The sequence below is a fragment of the Pongo abelii genome, chromosome 1 (genome assembly GCF_028885655.2).
Source record: "Pongo abelii isolate AG06213 chromosome 1, NHGRI_mPonAbe1-v2.0_pri, whole genome shotgun sequence".
NCBI classification, from domain to species: Eukaryota; Metazoa; Chordata; class Mammalia; order Primates; family Hominidae; genus Pongo; species Pongo abelii.
The window spans coordinates 38,371,112-38,393,448 of record NC_071985.2 but is presented as its reverse complement, the minus strand read 5'-3'; the positions used below and the strand labels follow the sequence as shown (position 1 = coordinate 38,393,448).

Below are 22,337 nucleotides of genomic sequence, written 5' to 3'. Positions count from 1 at the left end.
GAAACATTGTGGTTTACTTCTCACAATGACTCTATAATGTGGAATAGCTACTATTATTCCCATTTCAAATGTGGGGAACCCAAGTGGACAAGTATCCTAATCAAACTCACATAGCTAATAAATTACTAGAGGGTTCCTAGAGAAGAAGACAGAAACAAACTCACATATGTGTGAGACCTTAGCATATAAACAAAAGGGCATTTCAAATCAGAAAGGAAAAATTGGATTATTTAATAAATAGTAATGGGACAGCTGAATAAGCAATGTGGAAAATAAGTTAGATTATTGCTTCACATAATATATAAAAATAAATTCCAAATGGTTTAATATTCTAAATATTTTAACACAACTATAAAGATACGAAAAGGAAAAAAGGAAGCGTATTTTTATTATTTAGGTAAGGAGAAGAACTTCCTAAGCATTATATAAAACTCAGAACCATAAAGGAAAACACTGACATAAAACTTGTTCACTTCTAAATGGTTTTTAAAAAAAAAGTTTAAAAAGTTAAAAGAAAAAATGTTTAAATAGAGAAAAATGTTTTTCAATATGTCTATGGTTTACGATCAATATTCATTACATATAAGCAGCTCCTATCACTGAATAAATAAAAGATAACCCATTCAGCAAATAAGCAAAATATGATTGCTTTGCCTGTTAGATTTGGCTCTACAACTAGACTGTAACCTCCTCAAAGGCAGAGTCAGTTTCTTACATCTACATCTCTGTGACCCACCAGGTCTGGCATAGTGCTGAGCCTACAGTAGGTAATCAATATGTACTTGGCCAGCAGCTTCTCCTTGCTAGCTCAGCAGAAATGCTGTCAGATACCTTTCCCTGGGCTTCTCTGACTGGGAAACTAATCCAGAGCTCCCAGATTCCAGGCCGCCAGCCACACCACAAATTGTGGAGTCACACGCTGGGGAGTGTGGTCCAGAGGATGTACTGACTGCTTTTATTCAGGGTTAATACTTCTTGATTTTCTTGTTTGAAAAATTGAAAAATTAATTGAGTAGCACAGGAGTGAACACATGAATATTTACTGAATGACTTCATTAATGACAACTGTCGTTGATGTAAGAAAATCAGGCCAGGCTTGGTGGCTCATGCCTGTAATCTCCACCTGGGAGGTAGAGACGGGTGGATGGCTTGAGCTAAGGAGGTGAAGACCAGCCTGGCCAACATGGTGAAACCCCGACTCTACAAAAATACAAAAAAAAATTAGCTGAGCATGACGGTGTGTGCCTATGGTCCCAGGTACCTGGGTGGCTGAGATGGGAGGATGGCTGGAGCCTCGGATGCAGAGGTTGCAGTGAGCTGAGATCGCGCCACTGCACTCCAGCTTGGGCGACATAGCCAGACCCAGTCTCGAAAAAAAAAGAAAGAAAAGAAAATCATACAGCATACTAAACATTAGGCAAGTAACAATACGAAATATACAGCACTCCAGAAATGCCAGGTTTTCCGAATGGCCAATAGATAGAAATCTTTCAAATAATCCATCCTTCAACATATGTAATGATATCCCAAACACTCATTCCAAACCACACCATGAAGCCTTTTGCTAATTACTCTCAACTCTCCAAAAGATAGGACAAATATTAATGCTTATCAATAGAAGATCCTTTCTACAAAGTTGTCCTTGCAAACCCTAGAGAATGAGACTGGGAAAAAAAGAACTATAACAATATATTAAAAGCTTGTAAAAATGAGTGGGAAAATCCCTATAATTAAATAGGATATATAGGCAAAGAATCTGAACAATTAACATTTAAAAGGGTAATTTTAAATGGATAATAAATAGGAAAAAAACACTTCAATCTCACTAGCATTAAAAAGCTTGTTAAACAAAAACAATTGTGGGCAATTTGACAATTTAAAAGTTATACTATTCAATGCTGGTGAGGCATAATGAGTCAGACACTCACATTCTGTATGAGGACTTGGAAATGGGTTCAGTTCTTCTGGAAAGCTATTTGGCAAAATGTCTCAGAAACCTTAGTTCACATTCCTTGACACAGCAATTCTCAACTTCTAGGAAATATTTCATAATGTCAACAAAATATATTTGTATAACAATTTTTACCTCAGCATTGTTTTTAATAATGAAAATTGAGCCTCATAAATATCTAATAATAGAGGAAACATTAATAAAATTCTTTCTAAATTATATTTATGAGGAATTTTAACAATGGGGATATTTTTGTGATAAAGACTAAATAAACATATGAGTTTTAAATTGTATACAAGTCGAAATCTCCATTATGTAAAATGTACACAGACAAAAACAAAAAGCAAACACACCAAAAAGTTAATAGTATAATAGTACTTCTCTGAGTCTGTTGGGTGTTTTTTTTTCTTTATATTTTTTGCATGCATTCATCATGGTAAAAATGCATTAATTTAAAAATCAGATAAAAAATATGCTTCAAGATAGTGATATTTCACTTTTTAAAATCTCAACAAGAACTTTTCCCTCATAGAACTCTATATTGCTTTAAAATGCTGAATGTTTTACTCTATTGAACAGCGAAGTTTGAAAGTAGAAGCAAACTCTACCTCCACAGATGTGAAAAGAAACATGAACCCTCTTTCCTCCCCTCCGCCCCATTTCCGTTCCCAGTGGACTCCTCTCCTCCTGCTCATGCCCTGGCTCTGACGCCCTCACTTTGCATCACAACATGTTGTTTCTCTCCTGTTTCTTGGTAAATATCAGGTTCCTTTCAAAATCACTCAGCAAACATTCACCTCCTCACTCCTCAATGTCAGCTCCCAGCCGGACACTAGCAAGTTTTACTTCAGGTTAAACGATGAGTTCCTGACTGGAAAGCAGGGCTTCCTACTTCCTGGGCTCTGCCTGGGGCTCCCAAACTAAGGGAGGAGCCCATCACTGGACACCACTGACAAAGGCCCTGCGCTCCATCTCCTCCATAGCCCCCTGGACACCTGTCAGTTTGAATGCCTCTTCCCCTGACCAGGCCACTATCATTTTGTTGTCAGAGGGATTCCTAACAGCCCCTCTACCTCCTGCTCACTAAGCTCTATTCCATCTCCACGCTCTAGCTGGAGCCATATTTCTTTTCATTTCTTTTTTAGAAGGATTTTGCTATGTTTCCCAGGTCAGATTCAAACTCCTGGGCTCAAACGATCCTCCTCCCTCAGCCTCCAAGTAGCTGGGATTACAGGCATGAGCCACCACCCCTGGGCTTAGAGCCATCTTTCTAAAATGAAATCTGATGACATACTTACCCTGCTTAAAATCCCTCAACACCCCTCACCTCCACCGCCTTCTCCACCACTGCTGCTTTTAAGACAGATTCTAAAACTATTTAACTTGGCTGTGTGACTGGCCCTTCCTAGTCTCTCCAACCTCATATTACTTCTCATGTATTTATACACACACACACACACACACACACACACACACATATTTTGGGAGACAGAGTGAGTCTCTCTCTGTCACCCAGGCTGAAGAGCAGTGGCACAATCTCAGCTCGTTGCAAACTCTGCCTCTGGAGTTCGACAATTCTCCTGCCTCACCCTCCCGAGTAGCTGGGATTACAGGCACCTGCCACCACACCCAGCTAATTTTTGCATTTTTAGTAGATGGGGGTTTCACCATGTTGGCCAGGCTGGTCTCAAACTCCTGATGTCAAATGATCCACCCACCTCGGCCTCCCAAAGTGCCGGGATTACAGGCATGAGCCACTGCACCCGGCCCCTCATGTATTTATATATTTATTTACTCCATGAGTTTGGGTGGAGCACTTTCTATGTGTCAGGCACTGGGCTGGGTGCAAGGGGTAGAGCTCAGAAAGAGACGCACCCTGTTGGCATGGAAGTCAGTCTTCACTACAGCTGCTTTCTGTCCTTGCTACTCTGAGTGTGATCTGTGGACTAGCAGCATCGGCATCACCTGGAAGCAGAACCTCAGATCCTTTGCTAGACCCTCTGCATAGAAATACACATTTCCATTCACTGGTGAGTTCTTACGCATGTCAAAGTTTAAGAGGCATTGGTTTGTGTCTCTTGAACCCTCAATGCTCTCTCTCCGCTGCAGCCCTTTTCACATGCATTCAGCCTGGGATACTCTTGGCCCTGATCTTTGTCTAACTCCCCTCTGTCCTTCCAGTTTCTGCATGGCGCCTATGCCTGTTAGGAAGATTTCCTTCCCTGACCACCTAGGTTGGAGTCATGAGCCACATATGTGGTGTCACCATCAAAGCACTTATGGCTCTGTTCCATGGATGTTGCCCGTTCCCCTACAGATGCTGTAAGAGCAGACACTGTGTCCATCTCTTCATACTTGCATCCCTAGCAGCAAGCCTATTGTTTGCCATAGGGTAGTGGGTCAGTAAAAAGCTATTGGAAAAAAAAAAAAAAAAAACATACACACACACACACACACACACACACAATCCAGTGCAACTGTATAATTTCCAGGCTTAACAAATAAGTTCAAGTTTCTTAATTCCTCAAGAGAGGGTGGGATTTGGAGGTAGTGAGCAGGTCCTAGGAAGAAAACAACATTATCTGCATCATTTCCTTAGTTTCATGGCTCATGTTCTATGTACAAGTTTAGCCTTGTCCAGAGCCCCTGCTGGCCCACTAGTCATCTTTGTGTGAATTAGAAAGAGAAACTCCTTACTCAGCACAGATGCAATTCCAGACCATGGTCCATGGAGGACTCAGCAAGCAAATCACAAGCTGGTTTCCACTTCCCTCTAAGCAGGGTATAGCCTGCACGACTTCATGTGGTAGCCCTGCCTTGCACCCACAATAAAACTGAGAATGGCCATGGAGCAAACACTGAAACTAGTCCTGGTGCTACATGACCTCGGATGAGGAATTAACTTTCAGCTGTGCCTATTTCACAGAGCTTAGAGATCCACGCTTTAAAATACAGTCATGCCTTACACAAAGCTTATTTTCTAAAGGTAAAAGCTAGAGTAAAAATTGTATATGACCGTAATTACTCTTGAAAATGCTTTAATATCACCCATAAAGTAGAAACTGATGTCCAGGTTGATATGCCACTTTGGATCTCAATAAGCCTACCACAACCTTCAGGGAGGGAAGAAATGCTGATTCTTTGGTAGCCCATCATTTGATCTAGTTGGTTTACCTGGGTAGTTCATGTCTACCTAAAGTACAGATCTTCAAATATCAGAATCAATCACTTTCAGCATAGTAAGATACTCATAATACAGGATCTTCAGCCCCAGAGACAGCTAGGAAAAGGCAGATTGCCCTCTCACATCTCAAATTCACTCTAGGGCATACGCTCACTGAAACCAATGGCAAGTGAATCATTAGTGCTGCCAACGTGGAAAACTTTTAACTTATTCCATTAGCTTATGACACGTGTGCAGACCATATCTTTCCCATGAGAAAGCCACGGTTGGTATGCTTCTGGTACGAGCTGTTGCTTTGAGTTGTGTTCCCCCATAATGGAAAGACTGGCATACAGCCCTTCACAGTCTTTCCCTTCGTTCCTCTCCTAGCTAACAGTGGAGCGGGAACTAGATCTGCTGGCAGAGGGAGTGAACTGGAGCAAGGCAACAACTCCAGTGTGAAAGCTTTGGTAACAACCCTCTTGGGCTTGTGGATGGCCAGTGCTAATCTCTCAGACCAGTATCGGCACAGACCACCAAGCAAACAGTAATCTCAGTCAACTACTCCAATACCCCAGACCTGAAAAAAAATCCCAGCCCCTCCCAGATAAAAACAACACATGCCCTTTACTGTCCAGAGCAAAACATATCACTCAAATCTGAATGCCACCAAATTAAACAGTTATCCTCATGTGCCATAAGGACCACCCCGGAATTGTTCAATTGAATCAATTTCCTACCAGTCAATCCTACGTATAAAGAACAGGACTTCTTACAAAACTAGTGTTTTTGAAAAACAGAAACAAACCACTATTAACACCCATGCAGCCTTACTAGGCCCATATGCCCTACTTTCCATACTTCTAATACAGCTAATCTCCAACAGGAAACCTCCTAAGGGAAGAGCAAGTTTTATACTTCTGTATGGCTACTGACCTAAAACCTCATTAACATACTTTGTGGAAGTAATTGTAGCCAAAAACAAATACAAATTAACAATGCATTGTTGTTAATACTGGGGACAAACTTTTATTTAGAAACGCTTAATTAGGCACCCACTGTGTTACTTGTGCTAAGTGCTGTGGAAGACAGATACAAAGATGAACTGGACAGAATTTCTGTCCCATCTTCTCCCTCCCTTGTTAAGAAGTCTACAAGTGCCTTAAGCTAGCAACTCACCATATGTAAACCAATAGGAAAAAACACTAACTCTTAGCAACAACAATATAGATAAAGAAGTCTTAATTAATTACTGACAAGAACCTCATCAAATGTTCCTGTGAGAAACAGTGTAACTGATCAATCTATATCATTCATCCCAACATACACAATGGCTTCAAGTAAGAGCATTTAGCTGGTGGGAGAGAAGAAAAACCAAGACAGCAACAGAGGAAGAGGAGATATTTTACTATTTCAAACATGTAAAGGTATAGTTCAGAATGGTCTCAATACTCACTGTTCTTCTTGTACATAAGAATTTCAAAAGAATTCATCTCATAGTTCTCAAATGTTTGCCGCACTTTTTCAATCGTGTCTTTATCAGTCAGCTCCCCATACATAAAACTGCAAACAACCAAAGAACTCAAGTTAGATTAACAAGTATTCATTATTCTACAAGCATATGTTAAATATCTGTTCTATATTCAGCACTGTGCTATGTACCGTGGAACACACACACACACACACACACACACACACAATGAAAACATTCATTGACTCAAAAAAATTTACTGATTCAACTGTGAATAAGACTTTTTCATTGTCTCCAAAAAACTAACAGTCTAATGAGAGATACACACCATAAAACAGATCTGAAAACAGTGGATTAGAGAACAGTGTGATCACTGCCACAGTGGCAGCACATATAATGAATTACAGAACACACAGAATAGGCACAGTGCACTCCCTGGTTGATCAGAGAATGCTTTCCAGAAGTAAGGACAAATTAGGTCTAAGGGGCAGGAAGGAGGGGAAATGGCTGAGAGAAATAAGGAGAAAAACATTCCAAACAAAAGACAAGCAACTGCAAAGGCACAGAGGTGACAGTCAGATTAATTCCAGACCCTGATTATAGTTCATTTCAGTATGATTGAAATACAGACAATGAGAGGGAAATTTGCAACAGATAATATAGAGAAGTAAACAGAGGCAAGATCATGGAGGAGGCCACGGCATTATAAGTCACGGGAAATAATTTAATCTTTATCTTGAAAGCAATGGGAGCACAATGGGAGGGTTTTAAGCAAAGGAGCAATATAATAAGATTTCATTTTAGAAATACAACTCTGGGAGACTTCCTGGTAAAGATGGCTGAGTAAGTTTAGACCATAGATTTTTTCCTTTTCTAGTTCTCAGCAAAATAAATTCATTTATTTAAATGTACATGTAATTTATTAGAGAAAACCTCAGGATAGTAGAAGGTCTACCTACTAACATTAGTTCTTACCAGAAGCAAGAAAAATGCCAGGACTGTTTATTTTCCTGGGCCCAACACTGAATCTAGTCTAAAAATCATGGTTTGTCCCTCGGGGAACAGGATATACTTCCAATTAAGTAGAATGAATAATGGCACAGGAGACTAACAAAATGCCAGAGGAGGGGGAAAAAAACATCTTTCAATGGGGCTGGAATGTCCAGTTCTCTGACAAAGGCTGCCCATGGGCCCAGCAAGCATTTCCGCTGCCCACCCCAGGCCTTCAGACTGCAATAACAAGAAAGAGCAGCAATGATCACTCCTCAAGTCTTAGGTAATGCACAAATTGCCATGGGTTCCTAAGTGTCACTGTAAAGTAAATATAATCTAACCTTTTTTATGACTTGAATCACAGAAACACAGAATTTCAGAGCTACAAAGAACCTCAGAGGTTATCAAGTGCAATTTCTGATCTAAAACTGAACCACCAAGTCAAGCACCATGCTTAGCTTGATTGCAGAGCAGCCTTGGGCTTACTACAGGTTTCCAAATTCTGGTACCCAATAAGAAGAGGGTCCTAGCTGTTGACTTTGTGAATTCTGTATCACAGTTGTTATCTTATGTCTCTCCCCAGCCCTCTGAGGAATGTGATTATCTGTGGCTGTCCTTACGCACTTATGTAGTTCTCTGCTTTGGGGCTGTACTCTTTGTCTATAAGCCAGGAAATGGAAAACTGAGCTTGTTAAATTATCTCTAGAAAGAAGAACAGATCAAGACTAATTTAGCCCTGTCTGAGAATAAGAGGATTTTTCCTCTTTCTCCTTGTGAGTTAATTTTCTAGATAACTGACCTCCATTTAAATGAAGTGATGGTATATATGCTAGCAACTTCCTTAACAAGGTAAAAGAAATCCCTGTAAAGTTGAATCTTCAAATAAATGAAGTACCATAATTACACTTAGTTTTCATTCATCTTATGTACTTTTTCAAGCTGTAGATTACCAGTAGTTCTAAGTTTCCTTTACCTGGATCTCAGATTGCAAATGCTTACAATGCACAAAATGAACAAAAGAGACTCCTGAGCTATCAGGAACATAGCTAGCACAAAGGTATGTTCATTTATAGAGAAGGGATACCTTCGGGTAATTCAATAAGTTGCTAAAAACTGTGCATAAAAGAAAAGTTGGTTAAATTAGCAGGTTATTTTATCTGATTTCCTTAAAGTGTTTGATTATAGCCAATAAGAAAGGTATGGAAAGGCTGTTCAAGTCACACTAAAAAGTGAAGCTACGTCTCTCAAATTGTTCTGATTATATATGTGCAGGACAGGTAGAGATGTAGATGCAGATAAATAGATCTATAAATACTTAAGAGGATAACAGCACACAAAGAATGTAAGATAATTCTATTACATTAAGAATTATAATATCTAAACCTTTGAACATTCGGGGGAAGAATCTTCAATTTTCCATTTCTCAGTCCCCAAAATCTAAGATTTAAGAAAGTGGAAATATTTTCAAAACATTTGATACTTCCTTCTTATGAGCTCAAACATTTATTTTATTTTAGAAGAGTATTTTATTTTAAAATAATGTAAAGTGACATGGCTGACTTAGTAAGTTAAAATGCAACTTCTGAAAACAGAAGACTATGCTTGGTCAGAGAGGCTTCTCCACTCTTCATAGATGAGTTTGTTTCCTGATTTGGCATGAATGATTCCACTTCATGCAAACACCACTGAAGACAGAAGACTGAAGAAGGCAGAGACTGAGGGGAGCCAAAAGGCTATGGTGGGCCAAGACCTTGCCAGGGCACAGCAGGGAAATGTCTGGCAGGATCCAGGCTATATGTCTGGCTCAACACCTGGAAGATGCTTTAAAAGAGCTTTCCTAACACCACGGTCCAAGGACACTGCTTGGTTAGAAACCCTGTAAAAATATACCAGCTTCACTGTTAGTACAATCTGCTAAGAGTTCAGAGAGAGAGAGAGCTAACAGCATGAATTAGAAGGCAACAAAATATTGGTTCTCTCATCTTTTTCTGAAGTAAAAAACTTTGGCTGAGGCCAGGCGTGGTGGCTCACGCCTATAATCCAGCACTTTGGGAGGCCAAGGTGGGCAGATCACCTAAGGTCAGGAGTTTGAGACTAGCCTGGCCAACATGGTGAAACCCCGTCTCTACTAAAAATAAAAATAAAAAAAAAATTAGCCAGGTGTGGTGGCACGTGCCTGTAATCCGAGCTACTCAGGAGGCTGAATCAGGAGAACTGCTTGAACCCAGGAGGCAGAGGCTGCAGTAAGCCAAGATCATGTCACTGTACTCCAGTCTGGGCGACAAAGCAAGACACCTTCTCAAAACAAAAAAGAATTTTGACTGAGGAAAAACTCTATGAACAAGGCCCTTGACTCCAACATTGTAGTTACTCTTCCAAAATGCTTATAAATTTTCAAAAATTGTTTTAATCATCTAAAATTTCATTTCACTGTATTTGAGCCTCTAACTTTCACATTTAATTTAATCTAAAATGCCGTAACTTTTGAGTTCACATTTTATAGACAGAATGGTTTTCCTGAGTTCTTCTGGGTTTTCTCCCATCTTAGTGACTGCAAGTTTGTCAGTTGTGGGAACTATGTTTTACATCTGCTTGAATTTTCCCTGTACAGTACATGAACTAGAGATGATATGGCAATAAATTTTCCTGTGAATACACACTGAATGAGGTAAAGGCAATTCCTGAATGCAGAAAGCCATTTTCTTTTTCCAAAAGATACCATAATAGATTGTACACCAGAACAACCCCAAACATAAATACCTGCAGGTGCTGCTTTTTTGCATCACTTCTGCCCTGTGATAGCCAGACAGCTTGCAAAATCCATCATTGCTGTACACAATAGGCCAGTCCACTATCTGAGCATTCCCCAACACAAAATTAGTATCTGTTAAAAAAAAAAAAAAAAAAGGGGAAAAAAGGTCACATGAGGCAACACATTTGTTGAGATTCAATGAGGACATAAATAATGTCAAGCAATCCAGATATTTCTGTTTCCCTCCAAAACATAGCCAAAACATAGACTCTTGAACAGGAATGTGGCCCTGTAAGGAATATAAAACAACATTGTTTTAGAAGTGAATATTTTGAATGCAAGTGCTAACTTAGGTCACTGTACTCCAAAAAGAAGTTAGAAAAGAAAAGCATACTTAACCAATCAACCAACAAATCCTGCAGAAATCCAGTGGATTCCCACGAGACATATTTAAGACCTAATTTTTCATCCCAGTGAAGGTATACCAATAATACAGAACAAGAGAGAGCCCAAAAGTAATTTATTCTGAGCTCTGTCCAGCATCTTAGCCTTTTCAGTCTTTTGGCCAGAAGCTAAATATTTGCCTTCTTGACCCTAACTAGGATTTGCCCAACCTAGGAGGGCATCTCAGGAAGGCAAAGGAAGGAAGCTGAGCACTGCCTCATGGACACACACAGCACCATGGAACCCTCCCCTTGGTAAGGAATAGTAACTAGACTCTCTTAATACTAGAGCTTTGTAGAGGCTGATCAAGATGCTCACACAACAGGACCTTCTTGCTAATTTTGAAATTCTTGCTGATTTTGAAATGCAGCCACAGAGCTGCATTTTGGGGCTCTGTCACAGAGCAGCAGCCTACCACACACTCATGATGCAGGGTTTAAGTAGGCTAGTTGTGTTTGGCCAGCTTAGTGTATTCTCACTACTTCCCACATTTTTGAAAATCAGTCGTCAATACTTTTTATGCTCAGGAAATTAACTGTCCTTCCTTTCTTTTCAAGCATTTCAATTAAGCAAATAACATCCAGAACTTAAATGTAATCATTATTTTAGTTTGGCCCTTCCTTTCCACAGAAGACCCACACACTTCCCCCACCCTCCAAAAAAAGAAACAATACAAACAGCCTTCTTTAGTTGTAAACTGGAGAGGGTATTGTGTGTGTCTGTGTGTGTGTGTGTATGCACATACTACATAGAGTGAAATAATAGTGATATATTATATCATCATTTAATTGAAAGCATTTACAGTTTTTTCACAATATGGGTAACCATCCCTTCAGATAGGCTTCTCCACCCTTCCTAGATGAGTTTATTCTTGATTTGGCAGGCTTGGGAAAACAATTCCACTTCATGCAGACACCACTGAAGACAAAAGACTTGGAAGAAGACAGGGCCTGAGAGGAGATAAGGGTTGTGGTGAGCCAAGAACTTACAGAGGAGGGTGAGGAAGGAGGAATTACTAAATACGGCAATCTATTCTTGAGACTGCTTTGATCTATTTAAAAGGAACAGAAAATACAACATTCATGATGTGAATCTATAAGTTACTATTTTTATAAATATGCTTTTAACGAAAATCTACAACCAGTCCTTCCCTCCATCTCTCCCATATATACATAAATTGTTCTTGAGTGCCGACAGGTGCCAAGCACAATGCAAGACCCTGGGGGTCTCCAGATTGATAAGAAACGGTCCCTGCACTCAAGGAACTTAGCAAGACAAATAGATATGTCCACAACTAACTAAAGAAACAGGTAAGAAAACAATGAACTCTGAGAGAGGTAAAGGGCTGCATCTCAGAGGGAATAATATTTGAACATGCTCTAGTCTAAAAGGATGAGTAAGATTTATTTAAACTTTTTGAACACCTAATAGGTAACTGGCACAGACAATACAAAAACAATAGATATAGAAGTTAAAATATGATCACTGTCTTCATGAACTCAAGAGGGTGTGAGAGGAAGGGAACATTCCAGGCAGAGGATCCAGTGTGGGCAAAGGCATGGCAGCATGGAACACAGTGCAGGCTAGGGTAGACAAATGGCAGCCAGGAAGAGTGGCAGGATGAGTAACTGAAGACTAGACTGGGAAGGGTCTGGAGTGAATAAAGTCAGAGAGCTTTGATTTTATCCTAGGGGCAGAATAATCCTTCATATCGGTCTCCTCTCCCTGAATAAACTCACATTTCCTGAACTGAATAACTTTGACTTAAAAGTAGTAGTACAGTATTTACTAAATTACTCCCAAGTGTATATGAAGCCTAGTTGGTTTGACCATCTCTTTTGTTAAATCCTGAAATAGTAGTTAATTTCCCTCAAAACACCTACAGCAGGAAGAAAAACTGAGTGTGCTTTATCATGGCTAATGCTCCACTGAGATTATCTATGTGGAAAGGGGGAAGAATAGCCAGTTATAGATATTGAGTTGACTATATGTTTATTTTATTTTGTATAACAGACCCCAGTAAAATAAAAGTAAACAAATTAAAAATGTAAAAATCCACAAAAAATGAAAATTAGGTAAAAAAGAATGAACAAAAAAATAACTGGGGAAGAAGCAGCAATATTATAGGAAACAGAGAAGAACTTTTTTAAAAAAATCTAATTGGTATCCTTAGAGAGATTCAAGAAGTATTACATCCACAAAACAAAAACAGAATGCTTTGAGGAAAAAAAAATAAGGGAACAAGAGCTCTTATAAATTAAAATGAATAGCAATTAAATATTCAACATGAATTTTAGAAGATAAAGTCTTACAGAAGTAGTACAGAAAGAGAAAGAGACAAGAAACATGGAGAAGAAAAAAAAAGACATGAGGATCAGTCCAAGAGGAAAAACATGCACCCTAAGAGGAATAGCAGAAAGAACATGAGAAAAGACCAGAAGACATTCTTTTTAAAATTAAAACAATCAAATATGAGTGTAAAATGAAGATATTTTCATATATGCAAAGATTAGGGGAAATTATTTACCACATATTCTTTCTTTGGCAGTTACTTGAGGATGTGTACCAGCAAGATGAGGGAATAAAGCAAAAAGGAGGACAACATGGAAACGAGGAAAAAACAGCTCCAAATGTAGAAAGCAGGGAAGAGAGCTAGTAGACAGTATTCAATACTAAACAATTCAGAGACTAGAAGTTCCAAAAGAGAATTATGTGGGGGTAAAGGAGGTCAGAATTGATGATATTCTTGATCATTTAGAACAACATTGTCAATAAAGGTTATGGCAGGAAAGGGAATTAGAAATATCAAAGAAAACAAAAATCAAAATCTCATCATCACATCATTGTAGGAATAAGGTAAGCACCTTATTAATTTCTAATTTTAAAACCAATACATAATAAAGGATGGAATATTTAATTATCATAAGTATCTGAATGTAATCTCATTGATTCTGACACTAAAAATACAGGTGATAAAAGTTTAGGGAGAGAAAAGGGAACAATGATGAAGAGAATAAGAGATGGTGTGTACAGCTGATTAAAAAATGGTATAAATATTTTACTTAAAGTTGCAAAGATAAACAATAAGAGAGTAATATAATTATATTAGGAAAAAGGGTAGGGAGTAAGATTAAGTGAGCTAAAACCTCCACTAATTAACAGAAGTCAACAGATAATATCCAAAATGGATAAATCTATAAATAGCTCTAATGCATGTTATTTAGAGACATGGCAGAAACTATAAGAAGAAAGCTAAAATTAGAAGACACGGCCTCTGGTGAGTAGGATGGGAGGAGAGACAAGGCATAGAATGATTATTTACATTACATTACAAGCTCTTCTGCTTGATTTTTGTAAACATGAACTTACTGACTTTGATAAAAATAACTATGTACTTAATTTTAATTAATTTAATCATAAAAGATTAATTTGTTGATTAAATTTTTACTTACTGAAAAATGAGAGCAAGATAGATTTCAAGCTCCAGATATCACTGCAAGTGCTCACAAAAGTGTTCTGATAACCTTTTAAAGTTGTTCATCCTTTCCTAAGCATACTCTCAGTCCCTGGTGTGCATATTACAGCCCCATCTAAGAAAAACCAAACCCACCGCCTCTGCCCAGCGGTCCCACCGTCTGGGAAGTGAAGAGCGCCTCTGCCCGGCCGCTGCAACGTCTGGGAAGTGAGGAGCGCCTCTGCCCGGCCGCCCGGTCTGGGAAGTGAGGAGCACCTCTGCCCAGCCGCCCCACTGTCTGGGAAGTGAGGAGCGCCTCTGTCCGCCCCGGACCCATCTAGGAAGTGAGGAGCACCTCTACCTGGCTGCCCCACGGTCTGGGAAGTGAGGAGCGCCTCTGCCCGGCAGCCGCCCTGTCTAGGAAGCGAGGAGCCCTCTGCCCAGTTGCCCCACTGTCTAGGAAGTGAGGAGCGCCTCTGCCCGGCCGCCGTCCAGTCTGGGAAGTGAGGAGCGCCTCTGCCTGGCACCCCCACTGTCTGGGAAGTGAGGAGCCCCTCTGCCTGGCCGCCGCACCGGCTAGGAAGTCAGGAGTGCCTCTGCCCAGCCCCCCGCCCCACCGTCTGGGAAGTGAGAAGAGCCTCTGCCGGGCTCCCCCCGCCCCCCACAGCCTGGGAAGAGACAGTGACGAGCGCTTCTGCCCGGCCCCCATCCTTCACCACCGTCTGGGAAGTGAGGCGCACCTCTGCCTGGCCGCCCACCTTCTGGGAAGTGAGAACCACCTCTCCCTGGCCGCTGCACCGCTGGGAAGTGAGGAGCGCCTCTGCCCAGCCATCTCACCGTCTGGGAAGTTGGAGCGCCTCTGCCCGGCCTCCGCCCCGTCTGGGAAGTTGGAGGGCCTCTGCCCGGCCACTGCACCGTCTGGGAAGTGAGGAGCGTCTCTGGCCTGCCGCCGCCCCGTCTGGGAACTGAGGAGCCCCTAACCTGGCCGCTGCATTGTCTGGGAAGTGAGGAGCGCCTCTGCTCCACCCCCCACCCCACCCAGCCCCGGTCTGGGAAGTGAGGGGCGCCTCTGCCTGGCCACTGCACCGTCTAGGAAGTGAGGTGCCCCTCTGCCTGGCCACTGCACTGTCTGGGAAGTGAGGAGCGCTTCTGCTCAGCCACCTCACCGTCTGGGAAGTTGGAGGGCCTCTGCCCGGCCACTGCACTGCCTGGGAAGTGAGGAGCGTCTCTGGCCTGCAGCCGCCCCGTCTGGGAAGCGAGGAGCCCCTAACCTGGCCGCTGCATTGTCTGGGAAGTGAGGAGCTCCTCTGCCGGGTCGCCCACCCTCGCTCCCCCCTCCCCCCTCCCCCTCCCCCTGGGCGGGTCTGGGAAGCAAGGAGTGCCTCTGCTTGGCCGCCCCACCATCTGGGAAGCAAGGAGCTCCTCTGCCCCGCCGCTGTGCAACCCTCCAAGTATGAAGTGACAGCCTTGTGTGTGATCTTTCTGCCCTCCCCAAGTTTGCATTTTCGACATTAAAGTTTACTTTTTATTAAATAAAAAAATAAATAAACAAAAAAAACAAGCCCACTAGCATCTTCTCTGACTTTAGTAAGGAAACAGAAAAATAGGAAGTGCAGTAGGAATAGAATCATCAGCCTATCACCCACTCAGAAGATTCTCACCATAGAATTTAAAATTCCAAAATAGTTTCCTCTCACTGCTAACCCAAGCAAGCAATTATAGCTCTAGGGAGCAAGATTCCCTTGTCACTCCATGATAGAACGTCTAGGAATTGCCTCTTTACCCAAGGAGTTAGAGAGAATGGAAGATTTCTAGTACCAGCCACAAAGCCGTTTGCCTCCAACAATATAGAAATTCTTCCGCCATCCCTTCCCCATTCCTAGCTCGCACGTTCTCTTCTATTTTAAACCACAAATAATCGACCTGTAAATTACCTTCCAGAACACAATCTTTATAAGTTAGGGGCTACCCATACAAATACCATAACACCACATATATCATCAGGAATTAAGTGATTCCACATAAGTGAGATTTTAGGTATTAATAATAATGGGTACCATTTATTGATAATTACTCTTTACCAGGTACTGTTTTAAGTACTTTACCATATATCATGGTTTTTTTCAACCTTTACATGAATTTTTGTGAAGTGATATTACTTTACTGAAGGAAGTCTCAGGGATTTCATCATTTTACTCACGAGGAACCTGAGTCTCTGAGGATGCACAATAACCATTTATACCAGGGTAAAGTTGGGATTTGAACCTAGGTCTATGTGTCTTCAAAATTTATGCTTTTAATCATTATATTACATGGTCTCCTTATGCCATTAGGTGCTAAAATCAGACCATTTCTGTGAATACTGTTATTGTAGTCATACATTGTTATTCTGCCTTCTGATATACAATGATGCCCTCTGGAAATTTTGATGTGAGTAGAAGTCATTGTCCCACTTCTAAATGCTTGGGTTCTCCTGTCTATTTTTTCAATGTTTTGTCTCTTCCTTGAAGACTACCATCTTTTACTTCTTAAAACTTAGTGTGCTAGCCAATTTCTATAACAGTCCTGCTCCCATACAATAGAAGAGGAGAAGGAACAGGAGAGAAGAGGGTAAACTTTGTGCCTGGCTCCCCATTTGACACTCAGGGGTGAGGAAGAACACCACGCTGGGTGACCCAAAGCAGCTGCACAGGAAACTTGGCCATGTTAGCACTCCTGAGCCTCCCTCAGTTCCCATGGGGTCTGGAAATAATCCAGAAGTCCCCAACTGCCCATGGCTGCTGAAGTTGAATAAGCAGATGGTTATCACAGTGGAATGAGCTGACCTTACAGCCAAGGGCTGTATGTCAACCTACCCAATCCTAGGATCAACTGGGGTGGGTGGGGGTGTTTGGGGGAGGACAGTGAGTCACGCAAATATCAGACATGAGCTGGAGGCCAGTAATAGCCTACATTAGATCAAGTCTCTCTCTCTCTCTCTCTCTCTCTCTCACACACACACACACACACACACACACACACAGAGAGAGAGAGAGAGAATATGTGTGTTGCATTGGGGCAGAGGTACCAAGTTTGATTCAATCCAAGAGAATGGAACATAAGTTCACCAGCTGTGGACTGGAGCCCCACATATCAGCAGAGCACCCAGTGACCAGCAGAGCAGGGACCATTGCCAGAGACCCAAGGAACAAGAGGGGAAAAATAGGGCTCTGCATCCAGGGCTCTGAGGCTCCAGAGGCTATGCAAGTGCCACTTGTTTCCACTCCACACACCATCTTAGAAGTAATGAGGTGGGTAGAAGTGCAATCTGAACCCACCCAGAAGAGACTGAGTTACCCAAAAGACTATTTAAACTGGAAGAGCTTGAGATACCACTTTAAAGTCCCCTCAACCACATTCCCTTTGCTATTCAGTAAGATGGGAGGGAATAACAAAGGGGAAGATTAGATCTGTTAAACAAAATAAAGAAATAAGCCAGAGGAGCCAAGATGGCCGAATAGGAACAGCTCCAGTCTACAGCTCCCAGCATGAGCGACGCAGAAGACGGGTGATTTCTGCATTTCCATCTGAGGTACCGGCTTCATCTCACTGGGGAGTGCCAGAGAGTAGGTGCAGGACAGTGGGTGCAGCGCACCCTGCGCGAGCCAAAGCAGGGCGAGGCATCGCCTCACCCGGGAAGCACAAGGGTTCAGGGAATTCCCTTTCCTAGTCAAAGAAAGCAGTGAAAGATGGCACCTGGAAAATCGGGTCACTCCCACCCTAATACTGCGCTTTTCCAACTGGATTAAAAAACGGCACACCAGGAGATTATATCCTGCACCTGGCTCAGAAGGTCCTACGCCCACGGAGTCTCGCTCATTGCTAACACAGCAGTCCAAGATCAAACTGCAAGGCGGCAGTGAGGCTGGGGGAGGGGCGCCCGCCATTGCCGAGTTAGTTGTTTGATTAGGTAAACAAAGCTACCGGGAAGCTCGAACTGGGTGGAGCCCACCACAGCTCAAGGAGGCCTGTCTGTCTCTGTAGGCTCCACCTCTAGGGGCAGGGCACAGACAAACAAAAAGACAGCAGTAACTGCTGCAGACATAAATGTCCCTCTCTGACAGCTTTGAAGAGAGTAGTGGTTCTCCCAGCACGCAGCTTGAGATCTGAGAAGAGGCAGACTGCCTCCTCAAGTGGGTCCCTGACCCCCAAGTAGCCTAACTGTGAGGCACCCCCCAGTAGGGAGCGGAATGACACCTCACATGGCCGGGTACTCCTCTGAGACAAAACTTCCAGAGGAACGATCAGGCAGCAGCATCTGTGGTTCACCAATATCCACTGTTCTGCAGCCACTGCTGCTGATACCCAGGCAAACAGGGTCTGGAGTGGACCTCTAGCAAACTCCAAAAGACCTGCAGCTGAGGGTCCTGTCTGTTAGAAGGAAAACTAACAAACAGAAAGGACATCCACACCAAAAACCCATCTGTACGTCACCATCATCAAAGACCAAAGGTAAATAAAACCACAAAGATGGGGAAAAAACAGAGCAGAAAAACTGGAAACTCTAAAAATCAGAGTGCCTCTCCTCCTCCAAAGAAATGCAGCTCCTCACCAGCAATGGAACGAAGCTGGATGGAGAATGACTTTGACGAGTTGAGAGAAGAAGGCTTCAGATGATGAAACTAATCCGAGCTACAGGAAGAAATTCGAACCAATGGCAAGGAATTTAAAAGCATTGAGAAAGAATTAGACAAATGGATAACTAGAATGACTAATGCAGAGAAGTCCTTAAAGGACCTGATGGAGCTGAAAACCAAGGCACGAGAGCTACATGATGAATGCAGAAGCCTCAGTAGCTGATGCAATCAACTGGAAGAAAGGGTATCAGTGATGGAAGACAAAATGAATGAAATGAAGCGAGAAGAGAAGTTTAGACAAAAAAGAATAAAAAGAAATGAACAAAGCCTCCAAGAAATATGGGACTATGTGAAAAGACCAAATCTACGTCTGATTGGTGTACCTGAAAGTGATGGGGAGAATGGAACCAAGTTGGAAAACACTCTGCAGGATATTATGCGGGAGAACTTCCCCAATCTAGCAAGACAGGCCAACATTCAAATTCAGGAAATACAGAGAACGCCACAAAGATACTCCTCGAGAAGAGCAACTCCAAGACACATAATTGTCAGATTCACCAAAGTTGAAATGAAGGAAAAAATGTTAAGGGCAGCCAGAGACAAAGGTCGGCTTACCCACAAAGGGAGGCCTATCAGACTAACAGCTGATCTGTCTGCAGAAACTCTACAAGCCAGAAGAGAGTGGGGACCAATATTCAACATTCTTAAAGGAAAGAATTTTCAACCCAGAATCTCATATTCAGCCAAACTAAGCTTCATAAGTGGAGGAGAAATAAAATACTTTAGAGATAAGCAAATGCTGAGAGATTCTGTCACCACCAGGCCTGCCCTAAAAGAGCTCCTGAAGGAAGCACTAAACATGGAAAGGAACAAGCAGTACCAGACACTGCAAAAACGTGCCAAATTATAAAGACCATCAAAGCTAGGAAGAAACAGCAACTATCGAGCAAAATAACCAGCTAACATCATAATGACAGGATCAAATTCACACATAACAATATTAACTTTAAATGTACATGGGCTAAATGCTCCAATTAAAAGACACAGACTGGCAAATTGGATAAAGAGTCAAGACCCATCTGTGTGCTGTATTCAGGAAACCCATCTCACATGCAGAGACACACATAGGCTCAAAATAAAGGGATGGAGGAAGATCTACCAAGAAAATGGAAAACAAAAAAGGCAGGGGTTGCAATCCTAGTCTCTGATAAAACAGACTTTAAACCAACAAAGATCAAAAAAGACAAAGAAGGCCATTACATAATGGTAAAGGGATCAATTCAACAAGAAGAGCTAACTATCCTAAATATATATGCACCCAATACAGGAGCACCCAGATTCATAAAGCAAGTCCTGAGTGACCTACAAAGAGACTTAGACTCCCACACAATAATAATGGGAGACTTTAACACCCCACTGTCAACATTAGACAGATCAACGAGACAGAAAGTTAACAAGGATACCCAGGAATTGAACTCAGCTCTGCACCAAGCGGACCTAATAGACATCTACAGAACTCTCCACCCCAAATCAAGAGAATATACATTTTTTTCAGCACCACACCATACCTACTCCAAAACTGACCACATAGTTGGAAGTAAAGCACTCCTTAGCAAATGTAAAAGAATAGAAATTATAACAAACTGTCTCCCAGACCACAGTGCAATCAAACTAGAACTCAGGATTAAGAAACTCACTCAAAACCGGTCAACCACATGGAAACTGAACAACCTGCTCCTGAATGACTACTGGGTACATAATGAAATGAAGGCAGAAATAAAGATGTTCTTTGAAACCAGCAAGAACAAAGACACAACATACCAGAATATCTGGGACACATTTAAAGCAGTGTGTAGAGGGAAATTTATAGCACTAAATGCCCACAAGAGAAAGCAGGAAAGATCTAAAATTGACACCCTAACATCACAATTAAAAGAGCTAGGAAAGCAAGAGCAAACACATTCAAAAGCTAGCAGAAGGCAAGAAATAACTAAGATCAGAGCAGAACTGAAGGAAATAGAGACATAAAAAACCCTTCAAAAAATTAATGAATCCAGGAGCTGGTTTTTTGAAAAGATCAACAAAATTGATAGACTGCTAGCAAGACTAATAAAGAAGAAAAGAGAGAAGAATCAAATAGATGCAATAAAAAATGATAAAGGGGATATCACCACTGATCCCACAGAAATACAAACTAGCATCAGAGAATACTATAAACACCTCTATGCAAATAAACTAGAAAATCTAGAAGAAATGGATAAATTCCTCAACACATACATCCTCCCAAGACTAAACCAGGAAGAAGTTGAATCTCTGAATAGACCAATAACAGGCTCTGAAATTGAGGCAATAATCAATAGCTTAGCAACCAAAAAAAGTCCAGGACCAGATGGATTCACAGCCAAATTCTACCAGAGGTACAAAGAGGAGCTGGTACCATTCCTTCTGAAACTATTCCAATCAAAAGAAAAAGAGGGAATACTCCCTAACTCATTTTATGAGGCCAGCATCATCCTGATATGAAAGCCTGGTGAGACACAACCAAAAAAGGGAATTTTAGACCAATATCCTTGACGAACATCAATGCAAAAATCCTCAATAAAATACTGGCAAACCGAATCCAGCAGCACATCAAAAAGCTTATCCACCATGATCAAGTGGGCTTCAACCCTGGAATGCAAGGCTGGTTCAACATACGCAAATCAATAAACGTAATCCAGCATATAAACAGAACCAAAGACAAAAACCACAAGATTATCTCAATAGATGCAGAAAAGGCCTTTGACAAAATTCAACAGCCCTTCATGCTAAAAACTCTCAATAAATTAGGTATTGATGGGACATATCTCAAAATAATAAGAGCTATCTATGACAAACCCACAGCCAATATCATACTGAATGGGCAAAAACTGGAAGCATTCCCTTTGAAAACTGGCACAACACAGAGATGCTCTCTCTCACCACTCCTATTCAAGTTAGTGTTGGAAGTTCTGGCCAGGGCAATCAGGCAGCAGAAGGAAATAAAAGGCATTCAATTAGGAAAAGAGGAAGTCAAACTGTCCCTGTTTGCAGATGACATGATTGTATATCTAGAAAATCCCATCATCTCAACCCAAAATCTCCTCAAGCTGATAAGCAACATCAGCAAAGTCTCAGGATACAAAATCAATGTACAGAAATCACAAGGATTCTTATACACCAATAACAAACAGAGAGCCAAATCATGAGTGAACTCCCATTCACAATTGCTTCAAAGAGAATAAAATACCTAGGAATACAACTTACAAGGGATGTGAAGGACCTTTTCAAGAGGAACTACAAACCACTGCTCAATGAAATAAAAGAGGATACAAACAAATGGAAGAACACTCAATACTCATGGGTAGGAAGAATCAATATCATGAAAATGGACATACTGCCCAAGGTAATTTATAGATTCAATGCCATCCCCATCAAGCTACCAATGACTTTCTTCACAGAATTGGAAAAAAAT

General features: G+C 41.5%; 1 protein-coding gene across 2 annotated transcripts in view; it reads right to left on the bottom strand.

The window, feature by feature from the left end:
- Positions 1–22,337, bottom strand: part of KCNH1 (potassium voltage-gated channel subfamily H member 1) — a 471,857-nt gene that overhangs the window by 428,353 nt on the left and 21,167 nt on the right. For both annotated transcript variants that reach the window (XM_024239363.3, XM_024239369.3), the window contains exons 2-3: positions 10,339–10,462; positions 6,571–6,677 (exon numbers count right to left, since the gene is read on the bottom strand). In XM_024239363.3, coding sequence (XP_024095131.1) covers positions 6,571–6,677; positions 10,339–10,462 — 231 coding nt within the window. The remainder of the gene's footprint in view (positions 1–6,570; positions 6,678–10,338; positions 10,463–22,337) is intronic.